Source organism: Vigna umbellata, chromosome 5 (assembly GCF_029865625.1).
Source record: "Vigna umbellata cultivar VRB3 chromosome 5, Vumbellata_1.0, whole genome shotgun sequence".
Classification (NCBI taxonomy): Eukaryota; Viridiplantae; Streptophyta; class Magnoliopsida; order Fabales; family Fabaceae; genus Vigna; species Vigna umbellata.
In genome coordinates this window covers 66,149,904-66,167,367 of record NC_142169.1, presented here as the reverse complement: position 1 = coordinate 66,167,367, position 17,464 = coordinate 66,149,904, and the positions used below count along the sequence as shown (strand labels likewise).

Below are 17,464 nucleotides of genomic sequence, written 5' to 3'. Positions count from 1 at the left end.
AGCATCGCCCTATGTTTCATGCCAATCCACAACCTATCATTCATTCTGTGACTCTCCATTCTGTGTTACCACCAACTTTTCAACCAACCAATTCCCTCTCGCCATTTTTTCTTGCAAACACATAAATTAATTAACACAGTAATATTCAATCAACAGTTAAAAGTTCGTGCATGATTAATTCGTTCTGGATAACTGATGTAACATCTTATGTCCCTCTGTCGGTCCCAAACATCATCTTGTTTTTTTATTTTAAACATATTACCGTTCCAAGCACTCAACTAAGGACCACAAATTAATAATTAAGCTTCCTAATTATATATTAATCAGCGTGTGTTAGCCTTGCATCTAATATTATCCGACTAATCTCCCACACAAACTACAATCTTTTATAAATACTATTATGTTTCTTTACTATTTTAGAAATTTAGAAATTCTATTTAAATATTTTTCATACTCGTAAACTAACATTGGTTTGTATAAAATTAAAACTAACTTTTTATAAATTAACTCGTATGTAAGCTATTTTATGCTTATGAAATTGATTTATGCTGTTTTAAAATGATGATGATGATGATTATTATTTGGGGTCCTTAATATTTTGTTATTTTTTATTTCTATTTTATATATAAAAATCAACAATAGTATTATGCGGCTCTACTTTGGTCTCCTATCACGTGGACACGTGGCAGCTGTTTTGCAAGTTTTGTTTTTCTTTAGTTTAATAATGGTTGCAAAAGAAAAAGGAAAAAGAAAAAGCGCGTTTTAGCTTCCACATCCTTATATATGCATCTTGTCCTCAGCTACTTTTGCAATATTCATTATCTCTTCTTTCCTTGAATCCCATTTTTTTCTCCGCGATTTCTGTTGGAAACATTAAGCGGATATCCTGAAAAGACTAGATTTTCGATTGTTTGTTGAGCGAGTATTTTGGTGTGATTATTGCGTTTTCCTTTCTTGTTGTTGTTGGCTATGGAGGTTTCGGTGATTGGAAGCTCTCAAGCGAAGCTGGGAGCCTCCGATTTGGCATCTAGGGAAGTGGGCCTTTGTAATTTGAAGAATTTCAGGGTCGTGAACGATAGAGTTAGTTTTGGTCAGAATAATCGGTGGAAGAAGGCTGGGATAAGCTTCACTTTGAGGGCTCATCGAACTGAACCCGTTAGAGAGGAGAATAAGCGTTCTGGGCCTGGAACAAGTTCCAAAACGGTGAGTTTTTGTGTTTTGTTTTTCACGTTGTGTATGGTTGAAGAGAGACTGGGGAAATTGGGAATTTTATTGTGTTTGGTTCTGAAGAAACGGTTTATTATTTAATTAATTAATTAATTAATAATTTAGTTTGACTTCAACTTTTCGTTTGGTAATTTGAAATTACATGAAATATCAAGGATTTCTGAATTATTTTTGATCAGTTGCATAGTTGGAGTAAATAATGAAGTCAATCATTGAATTTGTCATCTGGTGAATTTGTGCGGTTTTCCCTTTTTGTCGTGGATGTGGTATTTTTGAAAAAATAAATCTTGATTCTTGACATTCTCCTGGGAAATTTCCTTGATAATGCATAACCTAATCATCACTGTTAAAGGAGCTATGGTTTTTTTTTTTTCCTTTGGTTAGTATCTGAAGGGGATTTACATGCTAGAGATTTACTAATTTCTAGATGTCAGTGCTAGGTACTGCATCTGTCTTGGTAACAATTTATTCTTCTACTTTCATACGATTCTTCTGCAGTAATAACACATGTTAGGTAGAAAAGTACACTTAGGTTTGTTATATAATGTCAACCTGGAGGCATTAGAAAGTAACTGACATGCTTAAAATAATATGTTGCAGGTGGATGGTGTTAGATTATTTGTGGGGCTGCCCCTAGATGCAGTTTCTTATGATTGCAATTCAATAAACCATGCGAGAGCCATTGCAGCTGGCCTAAAAGCTTTGAAGCTATTAGGAGTTGAAGGTGTTGAGCTCCCTATATGGTGGGGAATTGTGGAGAAAGAAACCATGGGAGAATATGACTGGTCAGGCTATCTTGCTATTGCTGAGATGGTCCAGAAAGTGGGTCTCAATCTCCATGTGTCTCTTTGCTTTCATGGGTCTAAGAAGCCAAATATCCCCCTACCTAAATGGGTATCCCAGATTGGTGAATCTGAACCCAATATTTTCTTCACAGACAAGTCAGGACAGCATTATAAAGAATGCCTGTCCTTGGCAGTTGATGATCTTCCTGTTCTTGATGGAAAGACACCAGTCCAAGTGTACCAGGCTTTCTGTGAGAGCTTCAAGTCTTCATTCTCTCCCTTCATGGGCTCTACGATTACGGTAAATATTTTGCATTCCAGTACCAGATGTATTCCAATTGTAATATGCTCTTTCAGATTATACATGACTGACAATTTCCTCATCTGTTGCCATATTGCAGAGCATTTCCATGGGTTTAGGACCAGATGGTGAGTTACGTTACCCCTCTCATCATCAGCTACCTAGTAAAACTCAAGGAGCTGGGGAATTCCAGTGTTATGACCAAAACATGCTTAGCTTTCTCAAGCAACATGCTGAAGCATCTGGAAATCCTTTGTGGGGGCTTGGTGGTCCACATGATGCACCTACCTATGATCAGTCACCATACTCGACTGGCTTCTTTAATGATGGGGCTTCTTGGGAGTCCTCATATGGGGTCTTTTTCCTCTCATGGTATTCCAATCAGCTCATAGCTCATGGAGACTGCCTCCTATCAATGGCATCTTCTACTTTTGGTGACTCTGGAGTGACAATATATGGAAAAATCCCACTTATGCACTCTTGGTACGGAACTCGATCTCATCCTTCAGAGCTAACCGCAGGGTTCTACAACACAGCTAACAATGATGGCTATGAAACAGTTGCACAGATGTTTGCTAAGAACTCATGCAAAATGATATTACCCGGCATGGACCTTTCTGATGCAAAACAACCTAAGGAAAACCACTCTAGCCCTGAATTGCTACTTTCTCAAATTATGACAGCTTGCAGAAAGCATGAGGTGAAGGTTTCGGGTCAAAATTCTTCCGAGTCTGGTGTCCCGGGGGGGTTTGAACAAATTAAGAAGAATCTATCTGGAGATGAAGTATTGGACTTGTTCACATATCAGCGAATGGGAGCATCTTTCTTTTCTCCAGAACACTTTCCTTTGTTCACCGAGTTTGTCCGGAGCCTTAAGCAACCGGAATTGCACTCCGATGATCTTCCTACCGAGGAGGAGGAAGGTGCCGAATCCACGGTTTTGAGCCATGAATCAAGTGTGAGCATGCAAACAGCCTAAGGGTTGTAAATTTGTAATGTATGATAATGATGTATATAACAATCAGTTATGCCCTTGCATCACAGTGCATGGGATGAGATTGAGGAATGTTTATTTTGTAAGCACAATTATGAGGATCCCTTTTCCTGGTTTATCCTCAAACACAGACCTTATATGGTTATTCCTTATAATTTAGCTAAGGTGGGTGGCAGCTACCCTTCTCTCATTTGTGCTCTTGGGCACATTTATGGTCAATGTTACATAGCTCCATAAGCTTTTGTTCTAAACATCTCCTTTCAAGATATCACTTTATTATAATTGTACATAATATTGTACATAATTGTGAAAGATATCAAATATCTTCAGTTATTAATAAAGTTGCTTAGTGTGTTTTCTCAAAGCTAAACAAATTTTAATTGGAGCGCCTCTTAAGTAATGTTGTTTAAGATCAAAAGAAAAATAACGTTTTAAACGTGGAAAATTAATGGAAGATATATTTTAAGCATTAATACGAATGAATTATAAAACCTCCACTTTAACACCTTTCACCCCTTTATTAATCATTATAAAAAAAATATTCTGTAGATTCATCAAATGATAAATATAAATCTCTAACAGAAATTTTTTTAATGCAAAAATGGAAAACCAAATATAAATATGAAATAGGCTATTTTTTATTTGAAATAAAAATATAACTTACATGATAAATTTCTTACTTTCTAACTTCTTCAAAAAGTCATTTTGTGTCAAAGATGTAAAACTTTATTCAACACTTAAAGCAAAACATTTTAAACATGTCATATGAGCACGAAGATACAATATTAAAATTTCATTTAAAATACATTTTCTCATAATCCGCGACTTTGACACAAAGGTCCTATTTTTTCAACAGTTTATCAGCAAATATAACTCACAAATCATTTACATCTATCCCATTTTATGAAAATAAATTATTTATGTTAGATGTAAGAAATAATCTTGTCTCCCTTAATAAATCTTTTAGAGTATACTTTCTGCAGCCATTAATATTTTGTCTAATATGATATATATATATATATATATATATATATATATCTTTTTAAAATTATATATATTATAGAGTATAGTGTGATTATAGCTGTATACTTTCGATTCTGTCATTTAGTTATAGTCTAATGTTAATATTAATATATTGTATAAATAAGTGAGGATGAAATTTCTTTCCAAATGTTGTTGGACTAGGTTTTCTGAAAGATCATACATTAATATACTTCAAAAAATTGACAGAGAAGAGTCAGCTTTTATAATTGTGGACACGTGTCACATGATGATAGGTTCCTTGTGAACTTCGTGCAACTTTAACAAAACTTATAAGAATTTTTTTTTTTCCGTAAACTAAAATTATTTTATGTTTTAAAATTAAAAATTTTGAAAATGTGATTTTTTTACAGATCAGTTCATAGAAAAAAATGTGCTCATAGATTCTTATTCCAATACCATTCATAAGAATACTTTCCCTGGTACAGAGAAACTTATATTTAAGATTTTATCTGCTCAATCATATTACAGTACAACGAATCAAACTAGTTTACCTCAATATGCTAAAATTGACTCACGCACATCGTTTGAAGATAACTTTTGTTTCACGTTTAGAAATAGTAATGCACTTATCTTCAATCCAAAACACTAACACTCTTCTATACTTTTTTTATGACAACTTTGTACTTATGTTTCCCAATACTACTTTTCCTTTCAAGGTGTTCTGTTCGATAACATTGAACAACACCAATTCAAAGTATCAAGTACCATTCATCGCAACAAAAGTTATCAGAGAATAAATTACTAGTCTGAAATTCAATTAATTTCACTGCATGTGGACTATGCCTTTTCTTGGAAAAAGGTTTACAGTGTAATAATATACAGAAACCTATATCAAAAGAAAAATATAAGTACATATCACAACACAACTTTTACTTATAGTAATTATTTGGCTCAAATATTTCCAAAAGTAAGTTCTCTACCAATCCGTGTATGTAAAATACTATAGCTTTTAAGCAAGACTTCCACAAAGAGTATGTAAAATTTGTATTTAGCATATGGCGGTTTTAATTTGTAAATACTATTACAACATTGCATTACTACTGTTTTGGAAAGAACACGTTCAGAGTGGATTACGGAAGGAAAGGAGTTGCACGTACCAAGTTGCTGGCACTTGTTTTCATGCAAGTAGTCTAACTAACACAACATGTTCTCATGAAAGGATAAGTTGAAAGCTAGATAGTAGTCCCATAAACAAAAACATGTCTTGTGGGGGACATGTTTTAAAAACCACAGCTATATTACCACAAACAACCAGAAAGTTGTTGAAAAAGAAAAATAAATGAAAAATATCATTTATGTACACGGAGGCAGAAGAAAAGCATTTTTTTTTTCCTTTTTCTCTTTTTGTGTTGTCTTGTGGGGGTGAGGATGGAGGATTTTCAAATAATATTCCAAGTTCATGGTATCTTCCCAAGAGCTGGTGAATTGTGATCCCAGAAACTGAATGGACCTTTAAAATTCAGTTCGACACCCTTCCAACCCCAAACATTTTTCATCTTTCTGCTTCCCAACAAGTGCTTTCAAACCATCCGTCTCCCAGAAGTAAGAGAGATAGCTATATAATCTGGATTGAAGCTGGCATAAACAAAAATCAAGCATGGTCAATAGGCAAACTGAAGATGCAAAAAAATGGAAAAATGGAGTTGATATAACTGTCAATATGCTAGATAGAGAGAATAGCTAGTAAGGTTTTCACGTAGTTATCCTCTCATCCTTTAATAGAGGCATACACAATGAGGGTAACCAATTTTAGAAGGATGGTCATATGAATGTGGTAATCATTATCAGATGATAGGAACATTGTATACACTATATCCAGAAAACTTACAGGCAAAACGTGCCAAGGATTAAAATATAGTATTGAATGAAATGCAAGTTTTTAAGTTCCTAATGTGATGCCAGTATTGTATTTTTCGTTGAACATTTACAATTACCTGATTTCTTATCATGGGATTTTGGCAACTCATTTTACTTGGACCAAAATTAAATAATAGGGTATCAAAGTAAACCAAAATGTCATTCCAGTGATCTACCAATGGAACTACCGTAAACATCTACTGGATTCTATTATGAGCTTTTTATTGATCAATGCTTTTTCCCCGACTAGAGTCAAATTTTAGAATATTGAACTTTGAAATGAATATACCTGTTTAAACATGTCATTCACAAGCAATCTTGGTATCAAAGCTGCTGAGGCACATCGCAAAGGCCTGAAAGGCCGAAATAGGGTATCGGTAATCCATTGTAAACAAATCCTTCCCAACTTTTCCAAATTGGAGGATAATCTTATCATGCTCTGGTCCAGCAGGTCCATTTTCTGCAGAAGCTACTAGCTGAAAGTTTTTAACCGAGGCAATTGTCACCCGGCCATGAAAGTTTAAGCACCAACACTGGAGCTGCTCATGCCACCTAGGAGACTTGTTTTTTAACACGAGCATCCCATCCTTCTGATCAACCAGGGGTCCAGACATGGTGTTTTCTACACGATTTGATTTTGATCGGAAAAAAGGGAATGAAGGAAACATATCTATGTTGTTAAGAGAAAACTCGGTCTGTGTAGGAGCTACTCCTCCAGCTTCAATTGCAGTGGCAGGAATGGAATCCATAACACAATGCATTCTCCTAGGCCCCCTGCTTAGGGTATACACATTGTAAGTATCACATGGTCAGAATATAAAGAGGGTGAAAAGTTATCTAACATATTTTCAGCAAACATTTTGCCTACTCAGTCAAAGCATCAATGTCCACCAAAGTATGAACAATAGTTAATTTCATGCATGAAGATCTACTTACAATTCAAAAATGTAAAGCTTACCGGGAGCCTAGCACATTCAATTCATATGAGATGTGAGCCACTGGATAATTGCCTGTAGGGACCTTCGGCGAAACTTGTTTTAGATTCACCAGCCTAGTGGAGCGACTTTTCATAATCCTTGCCCCTGAGTGAGGTGGCTGGCTGTCATAGATTGTGAACTTTGTTCCAAGAAAATTTGATCTGGTTAAAAAGGGAAAGAAAAAGGTGAGTCAATGCACTAATAAACAAAACAACAAACAATGGCCACAGTACCCAATTACATCACACCTTAGTTTCCCAACATAGGAGTTGCTTCCCTTTGACATATCATCTGCATCAAGAGAGATGATATAGTCTGTGCATGTCGGACGTCTGCACTTGCGTGCAGCCAGAAGGAACTTCCCATCTTCGGCTAGTGCTGAGTTGAAGAACACACTCTCTTAGGATTAGAAGCTAAAGAATGGTGGATAAACAAAGAAACTAAAGCGTTTACAAGAAGATTCAACCACAAGTTTTATTATATACTCACTATTGGTTAAACTGAGAAACAAATAGTATGTTTGGGTTGACCGGTTGCGCTTTATAAAGCACCGGAGGAGATTCTCCCTTGGGCCAGGCTGCCAATATTACTCATAGATGAAAACATGTCAAAGACAAGAGAAGGAAAACAGTACAATGAAGTACTCTAAGTAATAAAAGACAAGCACAATAGTCACATTCAAGCATCATGCTTTTGCAGTGTACAAGGGAATCTTTAGTGCGATACCATAGTGAGCAGGGAAATATAAAAGAAAAAAAAAATCAGAGCATTCCACAGCAAAGGGCACCTTGGTACCCACTGAACCCAAAAGCTTGACCTCTACTTTAACCTTTTTGGCCAGCATATTGTATAACAAGGACCACAACCCAATCAAAACATAATAAATACCAGATAAATTGGAACAACTGGGCAGCACAACAAAAACGATGAAGATGCACTAAGGATGCCATGCCAATAGTAACAGTGACAATACCCAGATGCCACTTAAAGTGGTCCTCCAAAATGTTGTGGAAGGTATTAGTGAGTAAACGCCCATGTAAACTTCATAATAATTAAAATAGTGACATCACTATATAGTGGTCCCAGCCTTCTAAGTAGTGATATTGAACATTCAATCCTAGTGATGGAGGCGCAAAAAGAGAATATAGTGTTATGCAAAAAATATCCACAAATATAATGGTCCAACCAAAATCACCAATTTCCACAAGGATAAAAAGAACATTAAAAGGATTTATACAGAATAAGCAGGAATTTAGCCGTTTCCTTTTCCCAGTAGATACTGTTAGAAATCACACAATAAAACACAATCTGTCCAAAATCAATTCACCATTGCTATAGTTGGATATAGAACCACTATGAAGAACAAAATTCTCCCTCGAAATATTTAACGGGATTGCATACTTAGAACTCAAACTTAAGATACTAATTACGTTGAAACAACACACGTCAGATTATCCATACATTCAGAGGTAAATTACAGTTCTACTTTAAATTTTAAAAAATGGCATTAATTACTTTATGAAAAAGAACAGAAAAGCAGTAGAATATGAAATGTCATGATAATTAAAAGGACAGATAAAAGACATTAAAAAATTACAGTGATTTTAATACAAACAAGGAGGTTCATTATATTTTAATCCATGCATTATATTCGTATACGTCATACAAAAAGATGAGAAAGAAGAAATGCACAACCATCTTATTAATATTCCAAACAAACGAAGTTAATAATATTCAATAGAGTCACACAATGAAAGTGAAAGACCCCAAAAATGAGTTCATTGGTTCAACTCTACCCATCAGCTCACAAATACTTTCGCCCTTGCCTTCACGACACAGGCGAGGTGAATCAATATTTTTATTTTATTTTTTTCAACCATAAAACAATCGAAGCACAACTCATCACAACATCGAGCCAAGAATATCGTCATAATTCTTCACAAAAACCAACGTTAGGAAGAAACAAAACAAAACAAACAATGGGTAACACAAGAAAACCTCGTTGCACTCAATCAAACAATCATGCTGATATGGAATAATACCAAACCCAATCAATAAAATAATTCCATCACCAAAAAAGTACAAAATACCCTCTCAACTCAACAAAAAATTAATAGAAAAGTAAATGAGTATACTTTTTTTGAGAGTGTATATTTAACTGAATATTAGTAAACAGTGATGCATGCACTTGTACACAAACATTTTATTGCAATGTTTTTATTAACTTTTGTAGTAATTATTCCAATCACAGACATGAAACTCATCTGATCCTTGTGACATCCAATCACATCTTAATTTTTTTTTATTCCTGCCCTCAACGGTGACCTAATTCTGTTAAGTAAAACTGTCAAAAAAATTAACAATTTGAATGCAAAAAAAACTTGTCACTAAAGAGACAATTTCTGGCAATTAAGCACCACCAGAATATTTTTGGCCATATTACACTCCAATATCCATTTATCGCTATGTTGGTTAACAGAATCAAGACACACTTGACTTCAGGAACCAAAACAAAAGTACACGTTTGAAAATTAAAATACGCTCTGGAAATAAAAACCGATATGTAAAAATGGTTAACAGTTAAAAAACCATCTTAAAAAAATTGCTATCAACGACTATGATCTCTGATTAATTAATTGTGTCAAATTCTGTGCAGTGAATGAAGTAAAAAATGAATTTTGAGGAAATCCCACAGAAAATTGAAGGCAAAGGAAAAGGGTGGTGAAGAAACCTGTTTAACAGAAATGGGGAAGGTGATTTTTGAGGAAAGCTCGGGTGTTTTGACAATGTCTTTGGTGATTTGTCTCCAGCTGCGGCAAACGCCGGCGCAGGCGACAACACTCTTCCGCGGCGGCCACGTGTCCTCGGAGGCCTCGATTCGTAGGAGAACCTCTCGGAGAAGCTCTTGGGGCATGTTGGCCCAACAACTCTGTCTCATGCTGTCACCAACACACTCTTCTTGCTCCTGCACGACGCGATGCGACCGCGATCTCATGCTTCTGATTATGCCCATCTAGATCACCGATTCCGATTCCGATTCCGCGAAAGGTAAAGCCTTTAGAAGGAGGAGTGCGCGCGTGTGAGAGAGAGAGAAAGCGAGAAGGAAGAAGGGTGGTAATTTAAGCGTGTTGCGTTGATTGAGGGGGAAAAAAGGGATTTTTTTTCCTCAGGGTGATTAAAAAATTGATTCTTTTTTGGTGGGTTTGGGAAGAAAAGAGAAAGGGTAGGAGAGATGCAGAAGAGAGAGGGATGGGATTCTGATAAGAGAGAGAGAGAAAGAAAGTGAGAGAATGGTGAGTGGCTTTGTACTTTTGTGTTGTGTGTTTGGGAGAGAGAGAAAAGAAGAGAACATAATGGGTGATGCAGTAAAGTGAAATGCAATGTGATGGTTTGATCTGATGAAAAATGAAAGAGTTGGTTGTTACTGAGGGAAGAGAGCAATGGCTAGCAATATAGAGAGAGATGTATGGTAGGTAGTAATTGTTTGGTGCTGCTGCTGGAGACTCTTTTGGGGTTTTTTTCGTAAATTTGCTTGGTTGGTCCAATGAATGATGATAATGATGATGATGATGATATGGTTCAAAGGGTAATTTTTCTTCTTTTTCTTCTTCTCGTTAATGTAGGGTTAATACAACAGTAAAACTATTCTTTTATATTGTTTTAAAATTCATCTGAAGAATATTTTGTATTAGTTGATGAAGGAAATTAACATTGTTGATGACTGAATTCTCAGTTAAAAAACATTATTCCATTTCCTCCGAAGATTAGTTTTATAATTTCTTACTTTAGATACTTCTTATCCAATTCGGATTCGGAAAAGATTAACATGTTATCCGAGAAAAAAGGTCTGTGTTCACTTAATTATTTGAATAATACAATAAACAGTTTACTATGTATCATTTAGTTATATCATTAATTGTTGTGCCATTTATTTTTGTATTTCTGAAATACTTCCTTTTGTAGTGTTTTTATATTGATTTTTGTTTCAATTTCAGTATCCGATAAAGGTTTTACATTAGTTTTTCCATAAAGAAGAAAACAGTTTAGTAAAATTTGGTTCCTAATAAATGTTATTTTTATTATTATATTAGATGTATATAGTAATTTATTAAAGTTTTAACTTATGGGTTTATACTACCTCTAATTAGTACTTTTTCCTTTCTTTCTATATAGTGAATATTTTTAAATTTTAGAATCATGAAAGTTTTCACTTTATCTGCATCTTTTATGTTTTTTTTTTCTGTTTTAAGTGCTGTGTTTTGGATATCATAAGATTGCTCTTATCCATGAATAATCCCTCTTACGATAACGCTATTTTGTCTTTATATGCAAATTAGTTTTTTTATTTTTATCACATAATAAAAGATTTAATTAATCTAATTGGTGAATGAGTAGATTGATGATGTTGATTTTATGAAAATACATGTCACTTTAGGCACGACTTGTAAAGAAAAAAATTTAATTTAAAAAACAAACGTATACCACTCCTAAAATAAATTTACAAAATAATACTTTTCTTACATCATTCTTTTAGTTTTCTATTTTATAAAAGAAAATAGACATGAGTAGATGGATGATGTTGATTTTTAGAGTATCTTCAAATCGTTGATATGAATTTTCTATACGTAGATATTGCATCATGTATGAGTAAAGGTATTTTTTAGAAGTACTAGAGTTTTTTATGATAAAATCTCACAATTAAGGCAAGGAAAGCTAATATTTTTTTAATCATGTTTAAAGCTTTTAATCATATGTGATGAAAGTATGATACATTATTGATGGAGAGTAAAGTAATCATGATGATCACAATTTTAATATATTTGAACCGTATAAATATTGAATTTCATGTGTTTTTATATGTGAATTAAATTATTCTCGAAAAACTTTTGATTTGTGAGTTGAGTTATGATGCATCAAGTTCGCCTATCGATAATATATAAGATTAAATGGATACTAAAATGAAAAAAATATGATTATATATATATATATATATATATATATATATATATATATATATATATTATTTAAAATCTAATATAACATTATCTAACCAGACTTTTGACGTTAGAAAGAAAAGAAAAATCCATAAAACATTAGATATCATCTATAATTGAAGTCTTTTACTCCTTGTATAAAAAGTTTTCTTTATAAAGAATTCAAGTAAATGAATTCATTAAGATGAATTACCATACCAAAAAGAGTATTCGTGGTTAAAAGAAAAATATAATAATATGAAAGGAACTCATTCATAAGAAAAATATTGTTGAGATTAAAAATAATATAAATATCATATTTAATAAAAATGAGAAAATACTATAAAAGGATAAAGACCCATAAAATTATAATCTTCATATTTTAAATAAAAAATAATGTTAAATTCGTATATAAATTAAAGTTAGATCTGATTGATGTTTATATTTTCTTAATGATTATTTTATTAAAGTTCCACCGGTATTGAACTTTAATAGTAAAGTAAAAGAAATTTAAACTTATAAGTATGTATAGTTATATATTTTGATGTTACCTTCCTGTTTGAAGCTTTTTATAAATATTTTTATTTATTATTTGGAAAACAATTAAGTGATATGATAAATCAGTAATCACATGTAGAAGTTGTTAGGCATATATTATTGTATATTATCGTAGCTTTGACAGTACTAAACAACACATCATCAACTATCATTCCATTTCACATCTAACACATTTTAATATCACCAAAACATTCAACATTGTTTAATTGTTCATCATCAAGGGCAACATCATTTTTCTTTAAGAAAATAGAAAAAAAAATCACTATTGTTTAGATCTTAAACTTGTAATAACTTTTATGAAAGATGGAGGGCAGAGAAGTTCAAAATTGTGTATATGTTTCCAATGAAATAAAATGTTATTGTTTATGTTACATTTCAATTTTTATTTTTGTATTCCGCCTTGTTCTTATAAAGTTAAAATAATCTTATAAAACCACTTCACTAGAAATTAGTATTCTAACATTTTGTATTTTAATTATTTTGGTGTCAATGTCGATGATATATATCAATCTCAAAATAAGGTACTTTATAGTGATATTTGGCCGATGTTCAAGTTGGTACTCAAAGAAAAACATTAATTTTATTATTATATTTTACGAAAAAGAATAATAACTTTTTACTTTAGAATGTATATCTATTTATATAATTATATCATCTTTAACAAATTTTTATTTGTACAAACTGTTAGAAAAGATTCAAGTATTTTTCAACTGCAGTTTGAACATTATTTAGGTGTAATGTTACTAGTTACATACTATTAGTTTAATTGAAAATATTTTGATTCGTTCAGTTATTTGGATAGTCCTTTTCTTATATCAAGATGACATAGATTAACAATTATGATTTCTACAACTTGTAATATAAGTATTATTTTTTTCATTTTTTATTTAATCAAATAAATAATTTCTCCTGTGATATGAAAATATTATCTCATTTTATATTGTTTTTTTTTCTTTTACTTTCACTCTTAGTTTCCTTCATGTCAAATGCACTCTTAACTTTTTTTCACCAGTACTAATTTTATTATTAACCTTACATTTACTTTTTTTTTAATTAATTTAAAGTAACTCTTCATTTTTCCTATTTTTTTCACCAGTTTTATTTTTTCCTTCCAATTTAAATGTAATTACCTGTGTTGTCCTATTTTAAAAAATAATGCCCATTCTTTAACATACAAGATGGAAGAAAAAAAAATGAAAAACTCAAGAAAAACATAAAAAAAAAAATCTTGTTACATAATTTTTTTCTCTTTATCTGATTACATAATGAAAGTTTAAAAACATGTCACATTCATGTGTTATGCTTTTCTCCCAACATGAGAGAGAGAGAGAGAGAATGCCTTCTTATGTATCAAATAACCAAAATATCTTCATTTTTGTATTTTTATTTTCAATTTTTTTAGTCCTTAAATTATTATTTTTATTTGGAAAATTTTAATCTCCTGCTAAAAACTAAGAATAAATATTTCAAAATTTGGAGTACATATATAATTTCATGAATCATGAGAAAAAAAATACAATATGTAAACCATAATAACCTATTTGGTCGTAATGCGATGAATTTTGCACCATTGAATGTTTTAGCAGATTCTTTCCCTTTTACCAAACTAATAGACATGTAAATGACGAGTAATAGTGTAATGAAGGAACCCTAAGAAACTTATTGTCCCTAATGTCATTATTAAGGAATTGATAAAATGAGTATGTCATTATCGAAACAGGGTGAATGAGTTTAGTGGCACTGTTCTTAGCATTGGTACCACAATTTAGCAGTTGGTAGAACTCATCATGCCCCACCATACTAATATCTATACGCAAAATACAATGTTTTAGGGTCCATTCTATCACCAACTTGTTTTAATTTCTAAACCAATTTTCCTTTTCACTCTATCAAATACTTATTCATGTCAAATGTCCCTTTTACTTGTACAAATTACTCTCTTGGCTAAATGTAAAAGCTTTAAGCATTGGAGAGGCATAATGATACTTTGACAACATTTTTTTATAACATTCTAACATTATTTACATGTCATTTTGTGATTGGTCTAAAATTACTTCACAATCAATAATAATAATCATAAAGATCAACATGAATCAATCATAGAATGACACGTATATATTGTTAAAATGTTATAAAAAAATGTTGTCAAAAGGATAAACTAAAACTCACACCAACAATATAAAAAGGCTTTAATTTTAGGTGCCCAAAAGCTTCGCTTAAACTGTCAATTACAACACTTCAAATTATTAAGGGCTTTGTGATTAACAGAAACTGGTGCTTTGCAAGTTTCCAACTACGGTGAAGGATCGAGAAGAGTAAAATATAATCTTTTGTACAAAAACATCAACATGGATCTTTGCTTAAAACAACATTTGAGGAAATTTAATATTTTAATAACCAACTAAAATTGGAATATGATAATGATATAATGAAAATTGAGTTTGTCAAGTTTCTATTTGACAATCTGAACTTATCGAGTTTATCTTCGATAATTCGAATTTGTCGAGCTTCTTCTGTCTGATATCTAATTTTCAAAAACAAAAATGAAATCAAAGCTATAAACTTTTAAGTTTTAATGATATATTTAATTCAATATTTTCTTTTGAAACGCTCAAAACCAGTCAGACCAATACTAACATAATTAATAATATTATTGCCAGTTAAGTATATAACTCACAATTTTTTGTAGAAAAAAAATTATAGCCAAAACAATTAAATGAGTACATTTAATAAAAAAAAAACTGAAAAGAAACATACATGGTTATAAGTTTTATTTTTCTCCCATGTTTTAAATGAAGTTACATACTAAAGTATTCCACCAAAACCAAAGTAATCATAACTTATATGACTAAATGAATGAATAGTAAAAATATCGGAGATATGATTGCTTTTATCAAAAGTTTCATATAATTGTTACATATTTTTTATATATGAATTACTGGTTTAACAGTACACCACCGGATAACTTCATTACCACTAACAAAGTTTGCACTTCAAATATTTAAATTGGCATGAAAGCAGCGTCTTACTATTTATTTCGAAGAGAGTTATGTGATATTTTTTAAGTTTTATTTTTATTTTTGTGAAAATTGACATTTTACATGTTTTATATTTTTTATAATAAAAATAAATAAAAATTGGGTTGAGAATTTTGAAAGAAGGCTAATCAAACCACAGGTCCGACTGCAACTGTTTGTCTCATAACTGGCAGTCAATTTAAAAGACAAAGACTTACAATCCTAAAAGGATTATATAGCTTTTTCATTTATATTAATTCATTCATCAATTCCTAGAGTTATTCTATGATACTTTAACAACCTATAACCTATGCTTAATTTAGCATGAGTTGACTCGTTATTCTCCTAATGGGGATAAAAACTAGAAAAAATGACCATGTAATTTGTGAAAAAGGCAAAAGAGAAAAACATTGTATTTCTATATTTGTGATGCTTACTATGAGATAACACACAAATAAACAAAGACGATTTTTTTTATATATATATATTTGAAGAAAAGACAAGTGTGAAAAGGAGGCTGTGGAATTGACAATATGGGAGAAGATATCAAAGGGCAAATTCCAATTGTGTTGTTTTAGGTTGGGTGTGCGTTAGGAAAGGATGACGTGATGTTGTGTATGTATATTCGCAGAAGCTAAATAAAGATAATAAGGGAAGTAGTGGGGTGTTTTAAGATTTATGTGATTGAGTTCTGTGCATAACATGAAAGTATGGTTTGTTGATAGAATTATAGATAAGCCAAAAGCAGGACAAATGAAAACTATGAAAATGACAAAAGAAGGAAGGAAGGAGGAGACAAAAGTTTACAACTATTTTGGCAAACAAAAAGATATTATAAGTGAGTCATTCTAGCACTACACAACATTACTCAACTCTCCCAAATCCATTGAAATGATATCAACTCAAACTTTTCACACAAAAATAATGGTGTTTGGAGAAAAAAAAAAGACCAAAGACAAGATAATGCTTTGAAGGCAGAGACTTAATTTAAATGCTTCAACAACGCATACACGTACTCATACAAAACCATTAGCTCACAAAAATAGTGAAAATATATCATTCGTAGTGTGACAAAAAATCTAGCTATTTGTTTTCCTTTAAGAAAACCATTTTATGTAAACAAAATTAACTATGTACTCAATAAAAAAATCCATTTCATAGAAAAATTGAGAAACTCAAATATATATTTCAATCTTAATCACTCATGATAAATTGAATATTGAATATTGAACATTTATTTCATCACTTCCATTATAGAATAGATTATAGGTTGTTAAGTTTCTACCTCATAAATTTTGGTATTTTAAACTAAATTTCTATTAAAAATATTAATCCATTAAATATTCTAAAGTTTTATATTATTTTTTGTTAATTAAATAACATAATTTGTATTTTACTCCTTGCCTACTTATTTTATTACTTCCTTGTCTTAAAAAAACATAAAATTTTAAAAATAATATAAAAATATATAACAATTAATATGAAATAATAAATAATTTTTATTACTTTAACAAGATCGTTAATAATTAAATATTGAATAGAAAAGTTGAATAAAAATATAATTCAAAGTATTTAAATGTATAAACCTTAAAATTTAGTTTATATAAAGAGGAAAGAGAAAATGTATTATAAACAAAATAGAGTTCGCAAAACCAGTCGGAAGAGAAGCAAGTGGCGCACCACCTCATCGTACCACACTTTATTTTAGGAATATATAAATATAACGATTTG

At 31.5% G+C, this 17,464-nt stretch overlaps 2 protein-coding genes across 2 annotated transcripts; one reads left to right on the top strand and one right to left on the bottom strand.

Annotated features, from left to right (window-relative positions):
* Window positions 1-789: 789 nt before the first annotated feature.
* Window positions 790-3,558, top strand: BMY3 (beta-amylase 3). The gene is made up of 3 exons (XM_047302020.2): window positions 790-1,203; window positions 1,828-2,313; window positions 2,414-3,558. The coding sequence occupies exons 1-3, from the start codon at window positions 970-972 to the stop codon at window positions 3,290-3,292; spliced, it is 1,599 nt and encodes a 532-aa protein (XP_047157976.1). The 5' UTR covers window positions 790-969; the 3' UTR covers window positions 3,293-3,558.
* A 1,940-nt stretch (window positions 3,559-5,498) lies between these two features.
* Window positions 5,499-10,566, bottom strand: LOC124828673 (tubby-like F-box protein 3). The gene is made up of 6 exons (XM_047302035.2): window positions 9,917-10,566; window positions 7,675-7,762; window positions 7,434-7,563; window positions 7,167-7,346; window positions 6,498-6,982; window positions 5,499-5,926 (listed from the first exon to the last, which is right to left on the bottom strand). The coding sequence occupies exons 1-5, from the start codon at window positions 10,196-10,198 to the stop codon at window positions 6,511-6,513; spliced, it is 1,152 nt and encodes a 383-aa protein (XP_047157991.1). The 5' UTR covers window positions 10,199-10,566; the 3' UTR covers window positions 5,499-5,926; window positions 6,498-6,510.
* Between the last annotated feature and the right edge of the window lie 6,898 nt (window positions 10,567-17,464).